The 20,281-nt window shown below is 41.5% G+C and overlaps 1 protein-coding gene across 1 annotated transcript in view; it reads left to right on the forward strand.

Moving 5' to 3' along the window:
* LOC120027972 (cadherin-10-like) overlaps positions 1-20,281 on the forward strand; it is a 56,208-nt gene that overhangs the window by 24,018 nt on the left and 11,909 nt on the right. The window contains exons 3-6 of the mRNA XM_038973069.1: positions 7,969-8,136; positions 8,603-8,790; positions 15,058-15,317; positions 19,552-19,688. Of these exons, the coding sequence (XP_038828997.1) occupies positions 7,969-8,136; positions 8,603-8,790; positions 15,058-15,317; positions 19,552-19,688 (753 nt within the window). The remainder of the gene's footprint in view (positions 1-7,968; positions 8,137-8,602; positions 8,791-15,057; positions 15,318-19,551; positions 19,689-20,281) is intronic.

Consider the following 20,281-nt stretch of genomic DNA (forward strand, 5'->3'; position numbering starts at 1 on the left):
ATAGATTAGATTACTCGTTGGTTATTACTGCATTGTCGGAACTAGAAGCACAAGCATTTCGCTACACTCGCATTAACGTCTGCTAACCAAGTGTATGTGACAAATAAAATTTGATTTGATTTTGATTTGAAAATAAAAATGTACCTCTGAATGGAACCAGTTGCTCATCCAGGGTTGTAGAGGTATGGCAGACGCTCCACCCACTTCTCCCAGACCACTCTTGTGGCCGCCAGTTTCTCTCACACGTCTTGACTCATGGTTATCAAGTCGTAGCTTTCTTGACAAAGTGTGAAAGACTTTCAGTGGCATCGTGGCACGGAAAATCACCCTTCCACTCTCTGCATCCCAGAGACTGCATGTAGCCTCGCTTCAGGACCTAAACACACCCACTAAGATTAGCAGCCCTATGTAGGCACGCAGGTCAATCTCATCCATCCTTTTCCTGTTGTCTCCATATTTACAGAAACCCTCCAAATTTGTAATCTCCAGGATGATTTTTTCAATGCCTGGTGTGATGAATATGTATAATGTTGAGGCGATGTCCTGGGCATGGGCTCCTGCATGTCTTGTGGGCCCTGGGGTCACCCGTATGACATTTTGTGCTGCCATCCTGCCCTGGTTGTCATATGGTGACAAGGATCATGATATTTTGCTGTTCTTTGACAAAAATGTCTCTCATTCAGCTTGGGGGATTTCTTCATCATCTGAAGATGATGAATCGTGCTCTGGGTTGTATTCTTTCCCATCTTCTTCAGATACCACCTCCTCTTCAAAAATCATTGTTCTCTTGTTCCTCCTGGACATCTGAAAAAAATCCGATCTACGACCTGTTGGGCACTGAAACGTGCACATTCGGCTTCAGCAAAGAGAGAACTGGGGTGACTGTAATCTGAACCACTTGTATAGCCTCTGACTGCATTCCCCATTTTTTTTTTTTTTTTTAATTTTTATTTCACCTTTATTTAACCAGGTAGGCAAATTGAGAACACGTTCTCATTTACAATTGCGACCTGGCCAAGATAAAGCAAAGCAGTTCGATACATACAACAACACATAGTTACACATGGAGTAGAACAAACATACAGTCAATAATACAGTGAAAAAATAAGTCTATATACAATGTGAGCAAGTGAGGTGAGATAAGGGAGGTGAAGGCAAACAAAATATATATAAAAATAAATAAAAATATAAAAAGGCCATGGTGGCGAAGTAAATACAATATAGCAAGTAAAATAAACACTGGAATGGTTGGTTTGCAGTGGAAGAAAGTGCAAAGTAGAGATAGAAATAATGGGGTGCAAAGGAGCAAAAATAAATAAATGAATACAGTAGGTAAAGAGGTAGTTGTTTGGGCTAAATTATAGATAGGCTATGTACAGGTGCAGTAATCTATGATCTGCTCTGACAGCTGGTGCTTAAAGCTAGTGAGGGAGATAAGTGTTTCCAATTTCAGAGATTTTTGTAGTTCGTTCCAGTCATTGGCAGCAGAGAACTGGAATGAGAGGCGGCCAAAGGAAGAATTGGTTTTGGGGGTGACCAGAGAGATATACCTGCTGGAGCGCGTGCTACAGGTAGGTGCTGCTATGGTGACCAGCGAGCTGAGATAAGGGGGGACTTTACCTAGCAGGGTCTTGTAGATGACCTGGAGCCAGTGGGTTTGGCGACGAGTATGAAGCGAGGGCCAGCCAACGAGAGTGTACAGGTCGCAGTGGTGGGTAGTGTAAGGGGCTTTGGTGACAAAACGGATGGCACTGTGATAGACTGCATCCAATTTATTGAGTAGGGTATTGGAGGCTATTTTGTAAATGACATCACCGAAGTCGAGGATTGGTAGGATGGTCAGTTTTACAAGGGTATGTTTGGCAGCATGAGTGAAGGATGCTTTGTTGCGGAATAGGAAGCCAATTCTAGATTTAACTTTGGATTGGAGATGTTTGATGTGAGTCTGGAAGGAGAGTTTACAGTCTAACCAGACACCTAGGTATTTGTAGTTGTCCACATATTCTAAGTCAAAGCCGTCTAGAGTAGTGATGTTGGACAGGCGGGCAGGTGCAGGCAGCGATCGGTTGAAGAGCATGCATTTAGTTTTACTTGTATTTAAGAGCAATTGGAGGCCACGGAAGGAGAGTTGTATGGCATTGAAGCTCGCCTGGAGGGTTGTTAACACAGTGTCAAAAGAAGAGCCAGAAGTATACAGAATAGTGTCGTCTGCGTAGAGGTGGATCAGAGACTCACCAGCAGCAAGAGCGACATCATTGATGTATACAGAGAAGAGAGTCGGTCCAAGAATTGAACCCTGTGGCACCCCCATAGAGACTGCCAGAGGCCCGGACAACAGACCCTCCGATTTGACACACTGAACTCGATCAGAGAAGTAGTTGGTGAACCAGGCGAGGCAATCATTAGAGAAACCAAGGCTGTCGAGTCTGCCGATGAGGATGTGGTGATTGACAGAGTCAAAAGCCTTGGCCAGGTCAATGAATACGGCTGCACAGTATTGTTTCCTATCGATGGCGGTTAAGATATCGTTTATGACCTTGAGCGTGGCTGAGGTGCACCCATGACCAGCTCTGAAACCAGATTGCATAGCGGAGAAGGTATGGTGGGATTCGAAATGGTCGGTAATCTGTTTGTTAACTTGGCTTTCGAAGACCTTAGAAAGGCAGGGTAGGATAGATATGGGTCTGTAGCTGTTTGGGTCAAGAGTGTCCCCCCCTTTGAAGAGGGGGATAACCGCAGCTGCTTTCCAATCTTTGGGAATCTCAGACGACACGAAAGAGAGGTTGAAAAGGCTAGTAATAGGGGTGGCAACAATTTCAGCAGATAGTTTTAGAAAGAAAGGGTCCAGATTATCTAGCCCGGCTGATTTGTAAGGGTCCAGATTTTGCAGCTCTTTCAGAACATCAGCTGACTGTATTTGGGAGAAAGAGAAATGGGGAAGGCTTGGGCGAGTTGCTGTGGGGGGTGCAGTGCTGTTGACCGGGGTAGGGGTAGCCAGGTGGAAAGCATGACCAGCCGTAGAAAAATGCTTATTGAAATTCTCAATTATAGTGGATTTGTCGGTGGTGACAGTGTTTCCTATCTTCAGTGCAGTTGGAAGCTGGGAGGAGGTGTTCTTATTCTCCATGGACTTTACAGTGTCCCAGAACTTTTTTGAGTTTGTGTTGCAGGAAGCAAATTTCTGCTTGAAAAAGCTAGCCTTGGCTTTTCTAACTGCCTGTGTATATTGGTTCCTAGCTTCCCTGAAAAGTTGCATATCACGGGGGCTGTTCGATGCTAATGCAGAACGCCATAGGATGTTTTTCTGTTGGTTAAGGGCAGTCAGGTCAGGAGAGAACCAAGGGCTATATCTGTTCCTGGTTCTAAATTTCTTGAATGGGGCATGCTTATTCAAGATGGTGAGGAAGGCATTTAAAAAAAATATCCAGGCATCCTCTACTGACGGGATAAGATCAATATCCTTCCAGGATACCTCGGCCAGGTCGATTAGAAAGGCCTGCTCGCTGAAGTGTTTCAGGGAGCATTTGACAGTGATGAGTGGAGGTCGTTTGACCGCTGACCCATTACGGATGCAGGCAATGAGGCAGTGATCGCTGAGATCTTGGTTGAAAACAGCAGAGGTGTATTTGGAGGGCAAGTTGGTTAGGATGATATCTATGAGGGTACCCGTGTTTACGGAATTGGGGTGGTACCTGGTAGGTTCATTGATAATTTGTGTGAGATTGAGGGCATCAAGCTTAGATTGTAGGATGGCTGAGGTGTTAAGCATGTTCCAATTTAGGTCGCCTAGCAGCACGAGCTCTGAAGATAGATGGGGGGCAATCAGTTCACATATGGTGTCCAGAGCACAGCTGGGGGCAGAGGGTGGTCTATAGCAGGCAGCAACGGTGAGAGACTTGTTTTAGAGAGGTGGATTTTTAAAAGTAGAAGTTCAAATTGTTTGGGAACAGACCTGGATAGTAAAACAGAACTCTGCAGGCAATCTTTGCAGTAGATTGCAACACCGCCCCCTTTGGCCGTTCTATCTTGTCTAGTAAACAATGCTTAATTAGTAAACAATGCTTTCAATACATTTTTATTTTGTCTGAAATTTTGTTTATTTTGTCCGTGAACTTGAGTCATGTGTGGGGTCGTGGAGGGGAGATGCTGCACATGCACAAGAACATTTTGTATTTGTCTGTGTTCAATCAGTAGCACGCAATCTCAATTTCTCATTGTGTGTGTGTGTGTGTGTGTGATTTTATAACTGACAGGTAGATACACCTACTTCAAACCCTAGCTAACAACACTGAACAAAAATGTAAAAGCAATATGCAGCTATTTCAAAGATTTTACTAAGTTACAGTTCATATCAGAAAACCAGTCAATTGAAGTAAATTAATTAGGCCTTAATCTATGGATTTCACATGACTGTGTAGGAGCAAAGCCACTTGAGAGTTGGGTTAGGTTCCCCATTAGACAGAAATACTCCCCCCCCACCTGAGTTTTGAACGACCCTCCCCCCTTTTGTTTCATGCTGGCTGAAGACACAGATGAAAGGGGAAACATGTTAGTATCTTCGCCAGAGATGAATATGGTTAACTTTTAATCATAATTCTTGACCCCTACAGTAACATTTTGGCACCAGTAGAGTAGTTATCTAGCTATTTAAACCACGCTCCTTTGCAAACACGCCTTTTCCAATGTTGGATACAAGGCTGAACTTATTTAAATTATGTAACAGAATATCATGTTACCATTGGTGTATTAAAATGAGAGTTAAGGTAATGTTAACTTGTCCCCTTAATAATAATTGCAAGTGTTTGACATGGGGGATGGTAACAGTAACTTTATGATCAAACCTGATCAATGTAGACGCAACATTCATTTGCCATACGTTGATCTTGTTTCCTTCAAATATCATCCAACTTCATGAAAAACATGCTTTTGACTGTTCATGAGCTTTAAAGAATTACATTTTGAGGACAATCTATTCACTTAGACTCTCACTTGGTGAAGGCCACATGACTGAAAATGCATGCATTTAATAACCATCTCCCTGTCACTAGCAAACAGTCATGGGTGGTACAGGTAACAAAAATAACCACAGAAGGCACCTTGGGAAGTATGCAAATAAGGCTTAAAACCCTACAGCAGAGGTATTAAATTCTCATCCTGGAGGGCCAAAACATCTCTGGTTTTGGATTGTTGTATGGTTCTTCAAAGAACCATCCCATTTATGGTTCTTCAGAGACCCTAAAATGGTTCCCTTATGGCAGGGGCAATCAACTCATACCCTACGAGGTCCAGAGCCTGCTGGTTAACTGTTCTACCTGAAAATTGCATTTACATGGTGTCCCAGGTCCAAATAAGTCTCTGATTATAGGGGAACAATAAAAAGAATGCAGTGGAACTGGCTTTGAGTTCGAGGGCCCTATGGCATCGCTCTCAAGAACCGTATTTGATTGCAACTTGCACTTTTATTTTATTCGATTATTTTGGGATTATTATTCTTTTTGTTTGCTATATCTATACTGAAACGTTGTGCATAATTCCCTGGGCAATGTTAACTGTGCAACATAAATTTCAATGCCTCAACTCCTGCCTCCCTTTGAGCTGGATCACATTTCAAATTAGCTCATCAAATTTCATTGTGGTTATAATGACTATTATATGCATGTTAGAGCATTCCTAATAATTGCTCCATGTGTAATGAAATTGTATGGCTATGTGCTTTATCTTGGATGTATGACTATGTGCATTATATTGGATATGTGCATTATCTCTATCTTCTCCTCCACAGGCACGTCAGTTATACAAGTCACCGCGACAGATGCTGACGATCAGACATATGGGAACAGTGCCAAGCTTGTGTACAGTATTCTACAGGGTCAACCCTATTTCTCAGTGGATTCAGACAATGGTAAGATATTCCCAACAAGCAAAACGGGCACGCAAACACTTGAAATTAGGTATCTTGTGTGCATATTATCTCTCTCCAAAAAAAGACTCAGCAGCACTCAGTATGCAGTGTTTTTTGTGTGAATGAGAAGTGAGTTGAGGTGAATCAAAGGTTTCTCTTGTCTGAATCAAGCAATGATATTTTATTTGTGGGGTAATGTCTGCCGTGAACTGTTGGTGGGGTGTAAATACAGTTGAAGTCGGAGGTTTACATACACCTTAGCCAAATACATTTAAACTCAGTTTTTCAAAATTCCTGACATTTAATCCTAGTAACAATTCAGTGTCTTAGGTCAGTTAGGATCACCACTTTATTTTAAGAATGTGAAATGTCAGAAAATTGTTGATAGGATGATTTATTTCAACTTTCAATTCTTTCATCACATTCCCAGTCGGTCAGAAGTTTACATACATTCAATTAGTATTTGGTAGCATTGCCTTTAAATTGTTTAACTTGGGTCAGATGTTTCGGGTAGCCTTCCACAAGCTTCCCACAATAAATTGGGTGAATTTTGTCCCATTCCTCCTGACAGAGCTGGTGTAACTGAGTCAGGTTTGTAGGCCTCCTTGCTCGCACACAGTTCGCACAGTTCTGCCCACACATTTTCTATAGGATTGAGGTCAGGGATTTGTGATGGCCACTCCAATACCTTGACTTTGTTGTCCTTAAGCCATTTTGACACAATTTTGGAAGTATGCTTGGGGTCATTGTCCATTTGGAAGACCCATTTATGACCAAGCTTAAATTTCCTGACTGATGTCTTGAGATGTTGCATCAATATATCAACATAATTTTCCTACCTCTTGATGCCATCTATTTTGTGAAGTGCACCAGTGCTTCCTGCAGCAAAGCACCTCCACAACATGATGCTGCCACCCCCGTGCTTCATGTTTGGGATGGTGTTCTTCGGCTTTAAAGCCTCCTCCTTTTTCTCCAAACATAATGATGGTCATTATGGCCAAACAGTTCTATTTTTGTTTCATCAGACCAGAGACATTTCTCCAGAAAGTATGATCTTTGTCCGCATGTACAGTTGCAAACCGTAGTCTGGCTTTTTTATGGCGGTTTTGGAGCAGTGGCTTCTTCCTTGCTGAGCGGCCTTTCAGGTTATGTTGATATAGGACTCGTTTTAACTGTGGATATAGATACTTTTGTACCTGTTTCCTCCAGCATCTTCACAAGGTCCTTTGCTGTTGTTCTGGGATTGATTTGCACATTTCTCACCAAAGTACGTTCATCTCTAGGAGACAGAATGCGTCTCCTTCCTGAGCGGTATGACGGCTGCGTGGTCCCATGGTGTTTACACTTGAATACTATTGTTTGTGTACAGATGAACGTGGTACCTCCAGGCGTTTGGAAATTGCTCCCAAAGGATTAACCAGACTTGTGGAGGTCTACAATTTTTTTTCTGAGATCTTGGCTGATTTCTTTAGATTTTCCTATGAGAGAGAGGCACTGAGTTTGAAGGTAGGCTTTGAAATACATCCACAGGTACACATCCAATTGACTCAAATTATGTGAATTAGCCTATCAGAAGCTTCTAAAGCCATGACATCATTTTCTGGAATTTTCCAAGCTGTTTAAAGGCACAGTCAACTTAGTGTATGTAAACTTCTGACCCACTGGAATTTTGATACAGTGAAATATTCTGTCTGTAGACAATTGTTGGAAAAATTACTTGTCATGCACAAAGTAGATGTCCTAACCGACTTGCCAAAACTATAGTTTGTTAACAAGAAATTTGTGGAGTGGTTGAAAAATATGTTTTAATGACTCCAACCTAATTGTATGTAAACTTCTGACTTCAACTGTATACATTGGTGTTCAGCTTTTGATACCTTCATTTGATAACTCAACAAGATTAGTAATATATTGCGCTCATACTTATTACTGGCAATACAGATTATGGTTCATTCTAAATTAAGTAGATATTGTCCTTGTAAATTATTTTGAACTCATGTTAAACCTGACCAATCATACACCAGTCGTACTTATATATACTGATAGTAGTCTATTTTCTTACTCAGGTACGATCAGGACAGCCCTGCCCAACATGGACAGGGAGACGAAAGAGAACTACCAGGTTGTGATCCAGGCTAAAGACATGGCTGGCCAGATGGGTGGACTATCAGGAACCACCACGGTCAGCATTACTCTCTCTGATGAGAACGACAGCCCACCCCGCTTCGCCAACCGTAAGACTCAATTCCGCTCTCCTTGTTGACCTGTTTTTCATTTAGCTACACAATGCTGTACTGTACAGTACATGTATGTGCTTTATAACTGTACAACACTGTTTGAACCAAGTCAACAAAGGTTTTTCTAGCTTGTAGGCCTATCAACAATATCTTGTGATCTCTGTCTACAGTCAATGTCGCATAAGGTTTTTAAGACATAACCAATACGCTTTTTCCTACCACTGTACTGAACCTTTAATGTCCATTGAATAGCAGATGTTGTTCTATGCACTGTATGTAGCCTATGGTTAGGACTGGCATCATAGTCCCAAAGAGAACCATCTGTACGAAATAATCCTTTCTGAAGGAGTCCCACAACTAATGATATCGTAGCCAAACATTCCCACACAAGGAAAATTGCACAAAAAATGGCAGTGCTTATTCTGTTCTTTTTTTAAATCATAGTTTTTCTTCATCTCCCCAGATACATTTCGTCTGAGCACTCTGGAGTCAGCTGAAGTAGGAGCTGCCATAGGTCGGATCAAGGCTAACGATGCGGACGTGGGGCGGAATGCTGAGATGCAGTATAGCATCGTCGACCGAGACGGACAGGACATATTCACCATCATCACTGACCAAAATACACAGGAGGGCATTATCAGGGTGAAAAAGGTAGCCCCTAAACGCCTGAGTGCAACGCTCTCATGTTTTAATCGCCTATGACCCCACTGCTTCAAATCACAAGATACCACTTTGTGTGCAGACAGAGTGATCCTCTCTCTGAACTAAACCCGTCTTCTATTATTATCATCATCTTCATGAAAGTACTTAATTATTTTCACTGTCAAGAGACCCTTATTCCTCCTTGGGATTTGAATAAAGAGTCTGAGACTTTTGAAATCCAGGTTTAGCTTTTCCTTTCTTAGCCAGGGCCATACTTTTCAGAGCCTCAGCAAATTATGCAAATTTAAGAACCTAAGTGGGGCGTACGTACTGTATACACAGGCTCAGATGAAAAATGATAGCAGTCCTGCATATCTGAAAGTGCAATAAAGATTATTCGACTTGACCACCAGTTATTGATACAGTACACTCTTAGTTATTTGAAATACAACATGTCATCCCAGATGTTTTACTTTTAACACAATCACCGTGTTGGCACAACATGATGTGTACATTTTAACACATTTTGTGTCAATTCCTGCAATTAATGTGTTAAAATCTGAAAACCATACAACACACCCTAGATGTAATAATTGACCAATCACATTGTGGATCTGAAGTCAACATGCATCTACTCTCTTCGAACAGATGTATTAAAAACGCCACAAGTTGTGTTCTTTTTTTAACACGTCTCTTTGTAGTTGGGGACGACGTGTTCCTTTTAACACAGTCACTGTGTTGTCACATTTAACATGTTGTGTAAATTTTTCAACACAATGATTATGTTAAAAGTAGCGTGACATCACTAACTGTACACACGGAGGTGTAAAAACATGTTGTTTTTTACACAGACCGTAAATTCGGAAAGTATTCAGACCCCCTGAGTTTTTCCACATTTTGTTATGTTACAGCCTTATTCTAAAATTGATGAGGAGAATGCATGTTTTAATCCATCTACAAACAATACCCCATAATGACAAAGCAAAAACAGGTTTTTAGAAATGTTTGCTAATTTTTTATAAATAAACAACTAAAATATCACATTTACATAAGTATTCAGACCCTTTACTCAGTACTTTGTTGAAGCACCTTTGGTAGCGATTACAGCCTTGAGTCTTCTTGGGTATGGCCCTACAAGCTTGGCACACCTGTATTTGGAGAGTTTCGCTCATTCTTCTCTGCAGATTCGCTCAAGCTCTGTCAGGTTGGACGGGGAGAATCATTGGACAACTATTTTCAGGTCTCTCCAGAGATGTTCGATCGTGTTCGGGCTCTGGCTGGGCCACTTAAGGACATTCAGAGACCCAATATCACTCCTGCATTGTCTTGGATGTGTGCTTAGTGTCATTGTCCTGTTGGACGGTGAACCTTCGCCCCAGTCTGAGGTCCTGAGTGCTCTGGAGCAGGATTCCATCAGGGATCTCTCTGTACTTTGCTCCGTTCATCTTTCCCTCAATCCTGACTAGTCTCCCAGTCTCTGCTGCTAAAAAACGTCCCCACAGCATGATGCTGCCACCACCATGCTTCACCGTAGGGATGGTGCCAGGTTTCCTCCAGACGTGCCACTTGGCATTCAGGCCACAGAGCTCAATCTTAGTTTCATCAGACCAGAGAATCTTTTTTCTTATATTCTCAGAGTCCTTTAGGTGCCTTTTGGTAAACCGCAACTGAGCTATCATGTGCCTTTTACTGAGGAGTGACTTCCGTCTGGCCACTCTACCATAAAGCACTGATTGGTGGACTGCTGCAGAGATGGTTGTTCTTCTGGAAGGTTCTTCCATCTCCACAGAGGAACTCTGGAGCTCTGTAAGAGTGACCACTGGGTTCTTGATCACCTCCCTGACCAAGGAAATAACATACTTCTACCATAGACCATTTAAACTGATAAAACACTTCCACTCATGGGTGGCCAAAAATAACTTACTGAAAAATACACCCCCCCACACTAAGCCACACCGCCAATATAATGCAGATCTACCATGGACCAATTAAACTGGTGCAACCCTTCCAGTCAAGGGTGGCCATAAAGAACTAATAGAAAGCCACGCCTGCACTAAGCCATGCCTCCAATATAATTTGCCAGTGTGCCTTGCCTTTTCAAGTGAATTGTAAAGTTACCAACAATGAATGTTAATGAGAGTCTTGTGACGATCACTAAATGAATTCGTAGGCAAATGGTATCATTAAAATGAAACTGTTTATGACAATACATCTTATAAAGCCTTATTTGAGGCTGAGTTAAACATACTACAGTGTCCTGAATCTCATGGTTTACAGGTAACATGAGGCTGAAAGTAGGGGGGGGGGGAACATTTATTGTGGTAACTCTACAATTCACTTGAAAAGACAAGGCACACAAATTATATTGGAGGCGCAGCTTAGTGCAGGCGTGGCTTTCAGTGCACTACTTTTGTGAGAGAAAACAAAAGCTTTCCCGAGCTGCAGAGGGCTTTATTTGTCCACTAATACACTATATATACACAAAGGTATGTGGACACCCCTTCAAATTGGTGGATTCAGCTATTTTAGCCACACCGTTGCTAACAGGTGTATAAAATCGAGCACACGGCCATGCAATCTCCAGAGACAAACATTGGTAGTAGAATGGCCTTAATGAAGAGGTCAGTGACTTTCAGCGTGGCACCGTCATATGATGCCACCTTTCCAACAAGTCAGCGTGTAACATTTCTGCACTGCTAGAGCTGGCCCAGTCAACTGTATGTGCTGTTATGAAGTGGAAACGTCTAGGATCAACAACGGCTCAGCCGCAAAGTGGTAGGCCGCACAAGTGTGTGTGAAGTGCTAAAGCGTGTAGAGCATAAAAATTGGCTGTAACACTCACTACAGAGTTCCAAACTGCATCTGGAAGCAACATCAGCACAAGCACTGTTCGTTGGGAGCTTCATGAAATGGGTTTCCTTGGCCGAGCAGGCTGGAGATAAAATGTATGACAATGTAATGAGACAGACACTTTTTACATCATGTTTTATTTATTTATTTAACCTTTATTTAACTAGGCAAGTCAGTTAAGAACAAATTCTTATTTACCAATGACGGCCTACCCGGCCAAACCTGGACGACACTGGTCCAATTGTGCTCCTCCCTATGGGACTCCCAATCACGACCAGATCTGATAAAGCCTGGAATCGAACCAGGGACTGTAGTGATGCCTCTTGCACTGAGATGCAGTGCCTTATGCTTCGAACATACCGACAGCGTCATTGCGCAAAATAGCACGTAGTATCATCTGGATATGGATGCAACAAAAGTTTCACCTTCACCAACATTCACCTTCTGCTACCATTTCTGTCAAGCCGTCTATGCATACAGTTTGAGGCAAACTTTCGATAAATCCAACGTATGCACCACACCGAACGCACTGCAACTGCCTCGACAACTCAATGCTGCAAGGGAAACGCAGCATTTCATTGGAAATGAATGTAATTCTGGTGTACCAAAATGCAATGACGCTGTCGGTGTGTTCGAAGCATTAGACCACTGCGCCACTCGGGAGCCCATCATACAGTTTGCGCCATTCAAATAGACTTATACCTAAATGGCACCCAATCAAATCAAAAAATTTGCTGACATGTTAAGAAACAACATATCCTGAAAACAGGATACGTCGAAGTAAAATGGTCAATATTTAATGGATAATCAGGCTACTCACAACTGCTCTCCAGGAGTTTCACCCCGTGGGATAAATTTTCATGATCATTGGTTTCTAGTTTATTTCCGTCAATTGTTGATGATCTGACACAGCGAGAAAAAAAATTACCATGTAAACAGCAATGTAAACACATTGCAAATAGGCTCAGGATAACTTCTGATGTACAGTAGCTGGGTAGCTGATATTCAGAGCTTAAACAGCCAAATTGATTAGTCACAGGAATCAACATCAACATCTTTTGGATGTCTATTTTTGGTCCTGTTCAAACTAGCAGTCTTTTTTTTTTCCGGTCTGGACCAGCCTTGATTTGGCCCAAACATAAACGTCTATGTTTAGTTCAGATTTGGTCCAAACAGATAAATGACGTCTTTTTAACTTTCATTCAGAACCGAAAATGTACATAATTTCAACATCCGGAAAATACATATTTTCAACTTCGATTCAGAACCGAAAATTAACCTGATTTCAACGTCTGGAAAAGACGTATTTTCGAACTTTCATTCAAAACCTTAATTGAACCTAACTTCAATTTCTGGAAAATACGTATTTTAGAAATCTTTTTCACGTAATTTTGCTTGCTGAGACTTTTCTTGTTTTGCAAGATACGGCAATATTTTTGTCTCGCTAGGGTGGCAGATAAAAGTCACTTTGTCCTAGAGATATGTACATGGTTATCAAAACGTCACACCAGGGTTAGCCTACACGAAACAAAGCTTTTATTTTAAGTGTTTCTAAAATCCCCTATGGGAAAAATTAATGGTGGAAAAACGATTGGAACCATTTCCTTGTTTTACCGCAAAGTTGTATGGGTATTATGACTCATACTGTGGTACTCTATATTGGTCCATTAAAACAGGAGTCGTAAAGTTCCAGTGCACTTCTTTTGTGAATAACTTTTTATTTTATTTTTTGTATTTTTATTTATTTTAGGGGGTGCAGCAGCACCCTCAGCACCCCTACTTCCCATTGTTATGGAATGAAAGCCAGGGTTAGAAACATTATAAGGAGATTACCTAAACCATTTAAACTTGAACAACCATTTCAGTAACGGGTGCAAAAAAATCTAACTGATTGGATTATTCTAGAAAAAGACATGTAATTTATCTTCATATCTGCAATGTGATTGGTCGACAATCTAACACATCTAGGGTGTGTTGTATGGTTTTCAGCTTTTACACATTAATTGCAGGAATTGACACAAAATATTCTGAAACATTTACACAAATCATGTTGTGTCGTCCCTAAGTAGACACAATAATGTTTTAAAAAAAGGACACATTTTCTAAGACTGTAGGCATTGAGAATGAACAATATAAAGCTGAATAGTGTATAGAGATACAGTGCCTTGCAAAATATAAATCCCCCTTGTCGTTTTTCATTTTGTTGCATTACAACCTGTAATTTAAATGGATTTTTATTTGGATTTCATGTAATGGACATACACTAAATAGTCCAAGTTGGTGAAGTGAAATTTAAAAAAAATTACTTATTTCAAAAAATGAAACAAGGTCAATAATCAGAGGGGCAACAAAGAGACCAAAGATAACCCTGAAGGAGCTGCAAAGCTCCACAGCGGAGATTGGAGTGTCTGTCCATAGGACCACTTGAAGCTATACACTCCACAGAGCTGGGCTTTACAGAAGAGTGGCCAGGAAAAGCCATTGTTTAAGACAAAAAACAAGCAAACATGTTTGGTGTTTGCCAAAAGGCATGTGGGAGACTCCCCAAACATATGGAAGAAGGTACTCTGGTCAGATGAGACAAAAATGTCTCAACACCTTTCATCACCCCGAGAACACCATCTCCACTGTCAAGCATGGTGGTGGCAGCATCATGCTTTGGGGATGTTTTTCATTGGCAGGAACTGGGAAACTGGTCAGAATTGAAGGAATGATGGAGCTAAATACAGGGAAATTCTTGAGGGAAACCTGTTTCAGTCTTCCAAAGATTTGAGACTGGAACTGAGGTTCACCTTCCAGCAGGACAATGACCCTAAGCATACTGCTAAAGCAACACTCAAGTGGTTTAAGGGGAACATCTAAATATCTTGGAATGGCCTAGTCAAAGGCCAGACCTCAATCCAATTGAGAATCTGTGGTATGATTTAAACCCATCCAATTTGAAGGAGCAGTTTTGAAGAATGGCCAAAATTCTCAGTGACTAGATGTGCCAAGTTTAAAGAGACATGCCACAAGAGACTTGCAGCTGTAATTGCTGCAAAAGGTGGCTCTACAAAGTATTGACTTTTGGAGGGTAAATAGTTATGCACATTTCAGTTTTTTTGTCTTATTTCTTGTTTGTTTCACAATAAAAAAGATGTTGCATCTTCAAAGTGGTAGGCATGGTGTGTAAATCAAATGATACAACCCCCCGCAAAAATCTAAATAGGAAAAATGCCATAGGGGGTGAATCATTTTGCAAGCCACTGTAGGTGGGGAACTCCACTATATTTTTTACTCATTCACAAATTTTTACTTCAAGCAAGAATCCACCAAGTTTATCAATTAAAGTACCAACCTACAGTTATGAAAGGATGTACAGTTAGGATAGTATATTCATTCTATTGAATAATTATTGATCATGTATCTGTTTCATTTTCTTCATAGCAACTGGATTACGAGAGAAAAAAGACTTTCTCATTTAAAGTGGAGGTGACCAACACCTATCTGGACCCCAGGTTCATGTACAGTCCCAACCCTCCATTCAAAGATGACGCCATGGTGCGGGTGACAATAGAGGATGTGGACGAGCCGCCAGTGTTCAGCAGGAACCCTTACATCATCGAGGTGCATGAGGATACAGCCGCTGGTAGCTTTGTTGGTGTGGTGTCAGCCAAGGACCTCGATGCTGACAACAACCCAGTCAAGTAAGTGATTGTGTGACGAGGGTCACGCTGCTTGCTTAACAGTATAAAGCTAACAATTCAATGTCATGCTGAGGAGCAATGTTACTAATCCAACTCGGTTACACAGAGTATACTGAACTAATCTGTATGAGCATCTTTTTTATATATGCTGTTCATTCAGAGGATTAAGAGGATTAAGTTCACATACACCTTAGCCAAATACATTTAAACTCACTTTTAAAAAATTCCTGACATTTAATCCTTATAAAAATACCCTGTTTTAGGTCAGTTAGGATCACCACTTTATTTTAAGAATGTGAAATGTCATAATAGTAGAGTGATTTATTTCAGCTTTTATTTTTTTCATCACATTCCCAGTGGGTCAGAAGTTTACATACACTCAATTAGTATTTGGTAGCATTGCCTTTACATTGTTTAACTTGGGTCAAATGTTTCGGGTAGCCTTCCACAAGCTTCCCACAATAAGTTGGGTGAATTTTGGCCCATTCCTCTTGACAGAGATGGTGTAACTGAGTCAGGTTTGTAGGCCTCCTTGCTCACACACGCTTTTACAGTTCTGCCCACAAATTTTCTATGGGATTGAGGTCAGGGCTTTGTGATGGCCACTCCAATAACTTGACTGTGTTGTCCTTAAGCCATTTTGCCACAACTTTGGAAGTATGCTTGGGGTCATTGTCCATTTGGAAGACCCATTTGCGACCAAGCTTTAACTTCCTGACTGATGTCTTGAGATGTTGCTTCAATATATCCACATAATTTTCCTACCTCTTGATGCCATCTATTTTGTGAAGTGCACCAGTCCCTCCTGCAGCAAAGCACCCACACAAAATGATGCTGCCACCCACGTGCTTCACAGTTGGGATGGTGTTCTTCGGCTTGCAAGCATCCCCCTTTTCCACCAAACATAATTATGGTCATTATGGCCAAACAGTTCTATTTTTGTTTCATCCGACCAGAGGACATTTCTCCAAAAAGTATGATCTTTGTCCCCATGTGCAGTTCCAAACCATAGTCTGGCTTTTTTATGGCGGTTTTGGAGCAGTGGCTTGTTCCTTGCTGAGCGACCTTTCAGGTTATGTAAATATAGGACTCGTTTTACTGAGGATATATATACTTTTCTACCTGTTTCCTCCAGAATCTTCACAAAGTCCTTTGCCGTTGTTCTGGGATTGATTTGCACTTTTCTCACCAAAGTACGTTCATCTCTAGGAGACAGAATACCGCTCCTTCCTGAGCGGTATGACGGCTGGTTGGTCCGATGGTGTTTGTACTTGTGTACTGTTGTTTGTACAGATGAACATGGTACCTTCAGAGATTTGGAAATTGCTCCCAAAGGATTAACCAGACTTGTGGAGGTCTCCAAAATAAAATCCTGAGGTCTTGGCTGATTTATTTTGATTTTCCCATGATGTCAAGCAAAGAGGCAGTGAGTTTGAAGGTAGACCTTGAAATACATTGACAGGTACACCTCCAATTGACTCAAATTATGTCAATTAGCCTATCAGAAGCTTCTAAAGCCATGACATAATTTTCTGGAATTTTCTAAGCTGTTTAAAGGCACAGTCAATTTAGTGTATGTAATCTTTTGACCCACTGGAATTGTGATACAGTGAATTATAAGTGAAATAATATGTCTGTAAACAATTGTTGGAAAAATTACTTGGGTTATGCACAAAGTAGATGTCCTAACCGACTTGCCAAAACTATAGTTTGTTTAAAAGAAATATGTGGAATGGTTGAAAAATGAGTTTTAATGACTCCAACCTAAGTGTATGTAAACTTCCGACTTAAACTGTATTTGAGAATCCTATTTATTGACTACAGCTCAGCATTTAACACCATAATGCTCACAAAGCGTATCACTAAGCTAAGGACCCTGGGACTAAACACCTCCCTCTGCAACTGGATCCTGGACTTCCTGACGGGCCATCCCAGGTGGTAAGGATAGGCAACAACACATCTGCCACGCTGATCATCAACACTGGGGCCCCTCAGGGGTGCATGCTTATTCCCCTCCTGTTCTCCCTGTTCACCCACAACTGCAGTGTGGTGCCAGGACAACAACCTCTCCCTTAATGTGAGCAAGACAAAGGAGCTGATCGTGGACTACAGGAAAAGGAGGGCTGAACAGGCCGCCATTAACATTGACAGGGTTGCAAGTGGAGCGGGTCGAGAGTTAAGTTCCTTGGTGTCCACATCACCATCAAACTATCATGGTCCAAACCCACCAAGACACTTCTGAAGAGAGCATGACAACACCTTTTCCCCCTCAAGAGACTGAAAGATTTGGCATGGGTCCCCAGATCCTCAAAAAGGTCTACAGCTGCACCATTGAGAGCATCCTGACCCGTTGCATCACCACCTGGTATGGTAACTGCTCGGCAGCCGACCGTAAGGCGCTACAGAGGGTAGTGTGAACGGCCCAGTACATCACTGGGGCCAAGCTTCCTGCCATCCAGGACATACAGTATATACTAGTCGGTGTCATAGGAAGGCCAAAAAATTGTCAAAGACTCCAGTTTCCCAAGTCATAGACTGTTCTCTTTGCTACCGCACGACAAGCGGTACCGGAGCACCAAGTCTAGGTCCAAAGGGCTCCTTAACACTGCTGCTACGCACTGTTTATTATCTATGCATAGTCACTTAACCCCTACCTACTTGTACAAATTACATTGACTAACCTGTAACCCCACATTGACTCTGTACCGGTACCTCCTCTATATAGCCTCGTTATTTTTACTTTTTATTTAGCTTTTTATTTCCAAACTCTATTTCTTGAACTGCATTGTTGGCTAAGGGTTTGTTAATAAGCATTTCACAGTAAGGTCTAAACCTATTGTATTTGGCGTATGTGACAAATAAAATTTGATTTCATCCTTTCTTGCATTCACTCTCTTGCACTGACTATGCACACTCACTGGATTCTACCCACACATTCACATATACTGACACTACAAAACACACACACACACACACACACACACACACACACACACACACACACACACACACACACACACACACACACACACACACACACACACACACACACACACACACACACACACAGAGACATATCAAAATGATTCCCCACAGACACTTCACATACACTGCTGCTACTCTATTTATTATCTATCCTAATTGCCTAGTTATTTTCCCCCTACCTATATGTACATATTAACTCGTACCCATGCACAACGATTCTGTACCAGTACTCCTTGTATATAGCCTTGTTATTGTTATCTATTGTGTTACTATTTTATTTTCTACTTTTGTACTTTTTTACTTTGCATTGTTGGGAAAAGGGCTCTTAGGTAGATTTGATGTTCTGCTGCTGAATAAAGCCGTTTGAGGTCATTTGATTGTTTTATGACCTAATGGATGGTTATGGTGTAAGAATAAACACAGCAAGAGAAACAAATGATCATTGGTGTGGTATCAAGTCTATAACAACAATTCAAAGTTTCCTCTAATAAGGTTTTTTTGGGGTAGGAAATATGGTTCGCTTGGCTAAATCTAATCCATCCGTGTATCCGAGTGTCAGTGTGGAGTGAGGGAGAGAGGGAGAGAGGAAGGGAGGTTGGAAGAAAAGCAAATTATTCATGGGTCCCTCCTGGTGATTTCCCAGCGGAAGTTTGTGGCACTGTGAAGAGAATACAGACACTGTTTATATCCACATAATTATGTAAACTAGCCCAGTGCGGTAGCAGCACAAAGTCAAACTGAAAGAGCCTCATTTGCTCTATCGATTCACACTGCTCTGTTCTGCCATTCCACACATATGGTGCCTGTCTGTTTGTGTATTTTTCTGTCTGTGAATCTGTCTGTCTGTCTCCGACATGGAGACAACCCGGTCTCTGCTTGTGCAGCATGGGAGGATTGTGTTGCAAATTATGAAATGTCAGTGGAATATGTAAGTTGACAGTGATAAATGAGACAGCAGTAAATAAGGATTCATCATTTCCTGACAAAGGAAACAGAAGGAGAGGAATGATATGTACTGTGGGGACCAAAAATGTGTGATTTGTAATGTATTTTCTCATAGAGTCCTGTGTTATTATTCTCTCATGCAATGGATCACAAGAAACAGGGACAGCCTTGTGCAAATAGCCTACTGTATGGGGAAATAAATAATGTCCAGATTCTTTAATTTGATTAATGTGTAAACTATGCGTATATTAAAAATATTGATATTTTTACACAATCAAAATTATGTATTTGTATTACTCTGCAGATACTCCATTGACCGCCATACCGATCTGGAGAGACTATTCAACATTGATTCTGTAAATGGCACCATTACAACACTGAAAGCCCTCGACAGGGAGATGTCCAAATGGCATAACATCTCTGTTGTTGCAACTGAAATAAGTAAGATTATAATCCCTTTTCTTTACCTTGTTTTGTAAAAAATGTCTATGCATGTGTCAGGCAGATGAGGGGTATATGTAAAGTTGCCGAACTACGCCAACTAGGTGTGGTTATAAGCCCAAGGAACTCAGATAAATTAGAATAAGACAACAAGACATCCGCAGCCCAGTAGCGATTGCGTGCTGTAAAACACAGAGAAAACTGGCCAGCGCCTTAGCCAAAGCACAACCCCAATGGGTGGGTTAGGGACCGTCACCAAAGGCTGACCTTTTGATTATGACTTAGTCAAAAAGAAAATGGGGGACCCAGCTGAGCAACACAATAAGTACTATGACTGAAAAACACAAGCTTTATCTCTACTTCCAAGTGAGCGGGTGTGGGTGCGAGACAGGAAGAAGAAGGGACAGGGTGAGCACCTGAACAGGAACCTACACCCATAGTTGAGGCAGAGGCTGGAGTAGACCCCCATTCTATGTTTTTTTTTATGTTGTCCCTGCTGCTGAGCCCCATAGGCCAGATGAAGCAGATGTTATAACCCAGCACCTGCTCGGGCTAACCTTGGACAACCACCAGCTCACTATAGAGAACAAGAC

Source organism: Salvelinus namaycush, chromosome 33 (assembly GCF_016432855.1).
Source record: "Salvelinus namaycush isolate Seneca chromosome 33, SaNama_1.0, whole genome shotgun sequence".
Taxonomy (NCBI): Eukaryota; Metazoa; Chordata; class Actinopteri; order Salmoniformes; family Salmonidae; genus Salvelinus; species Salvelinus namaycush.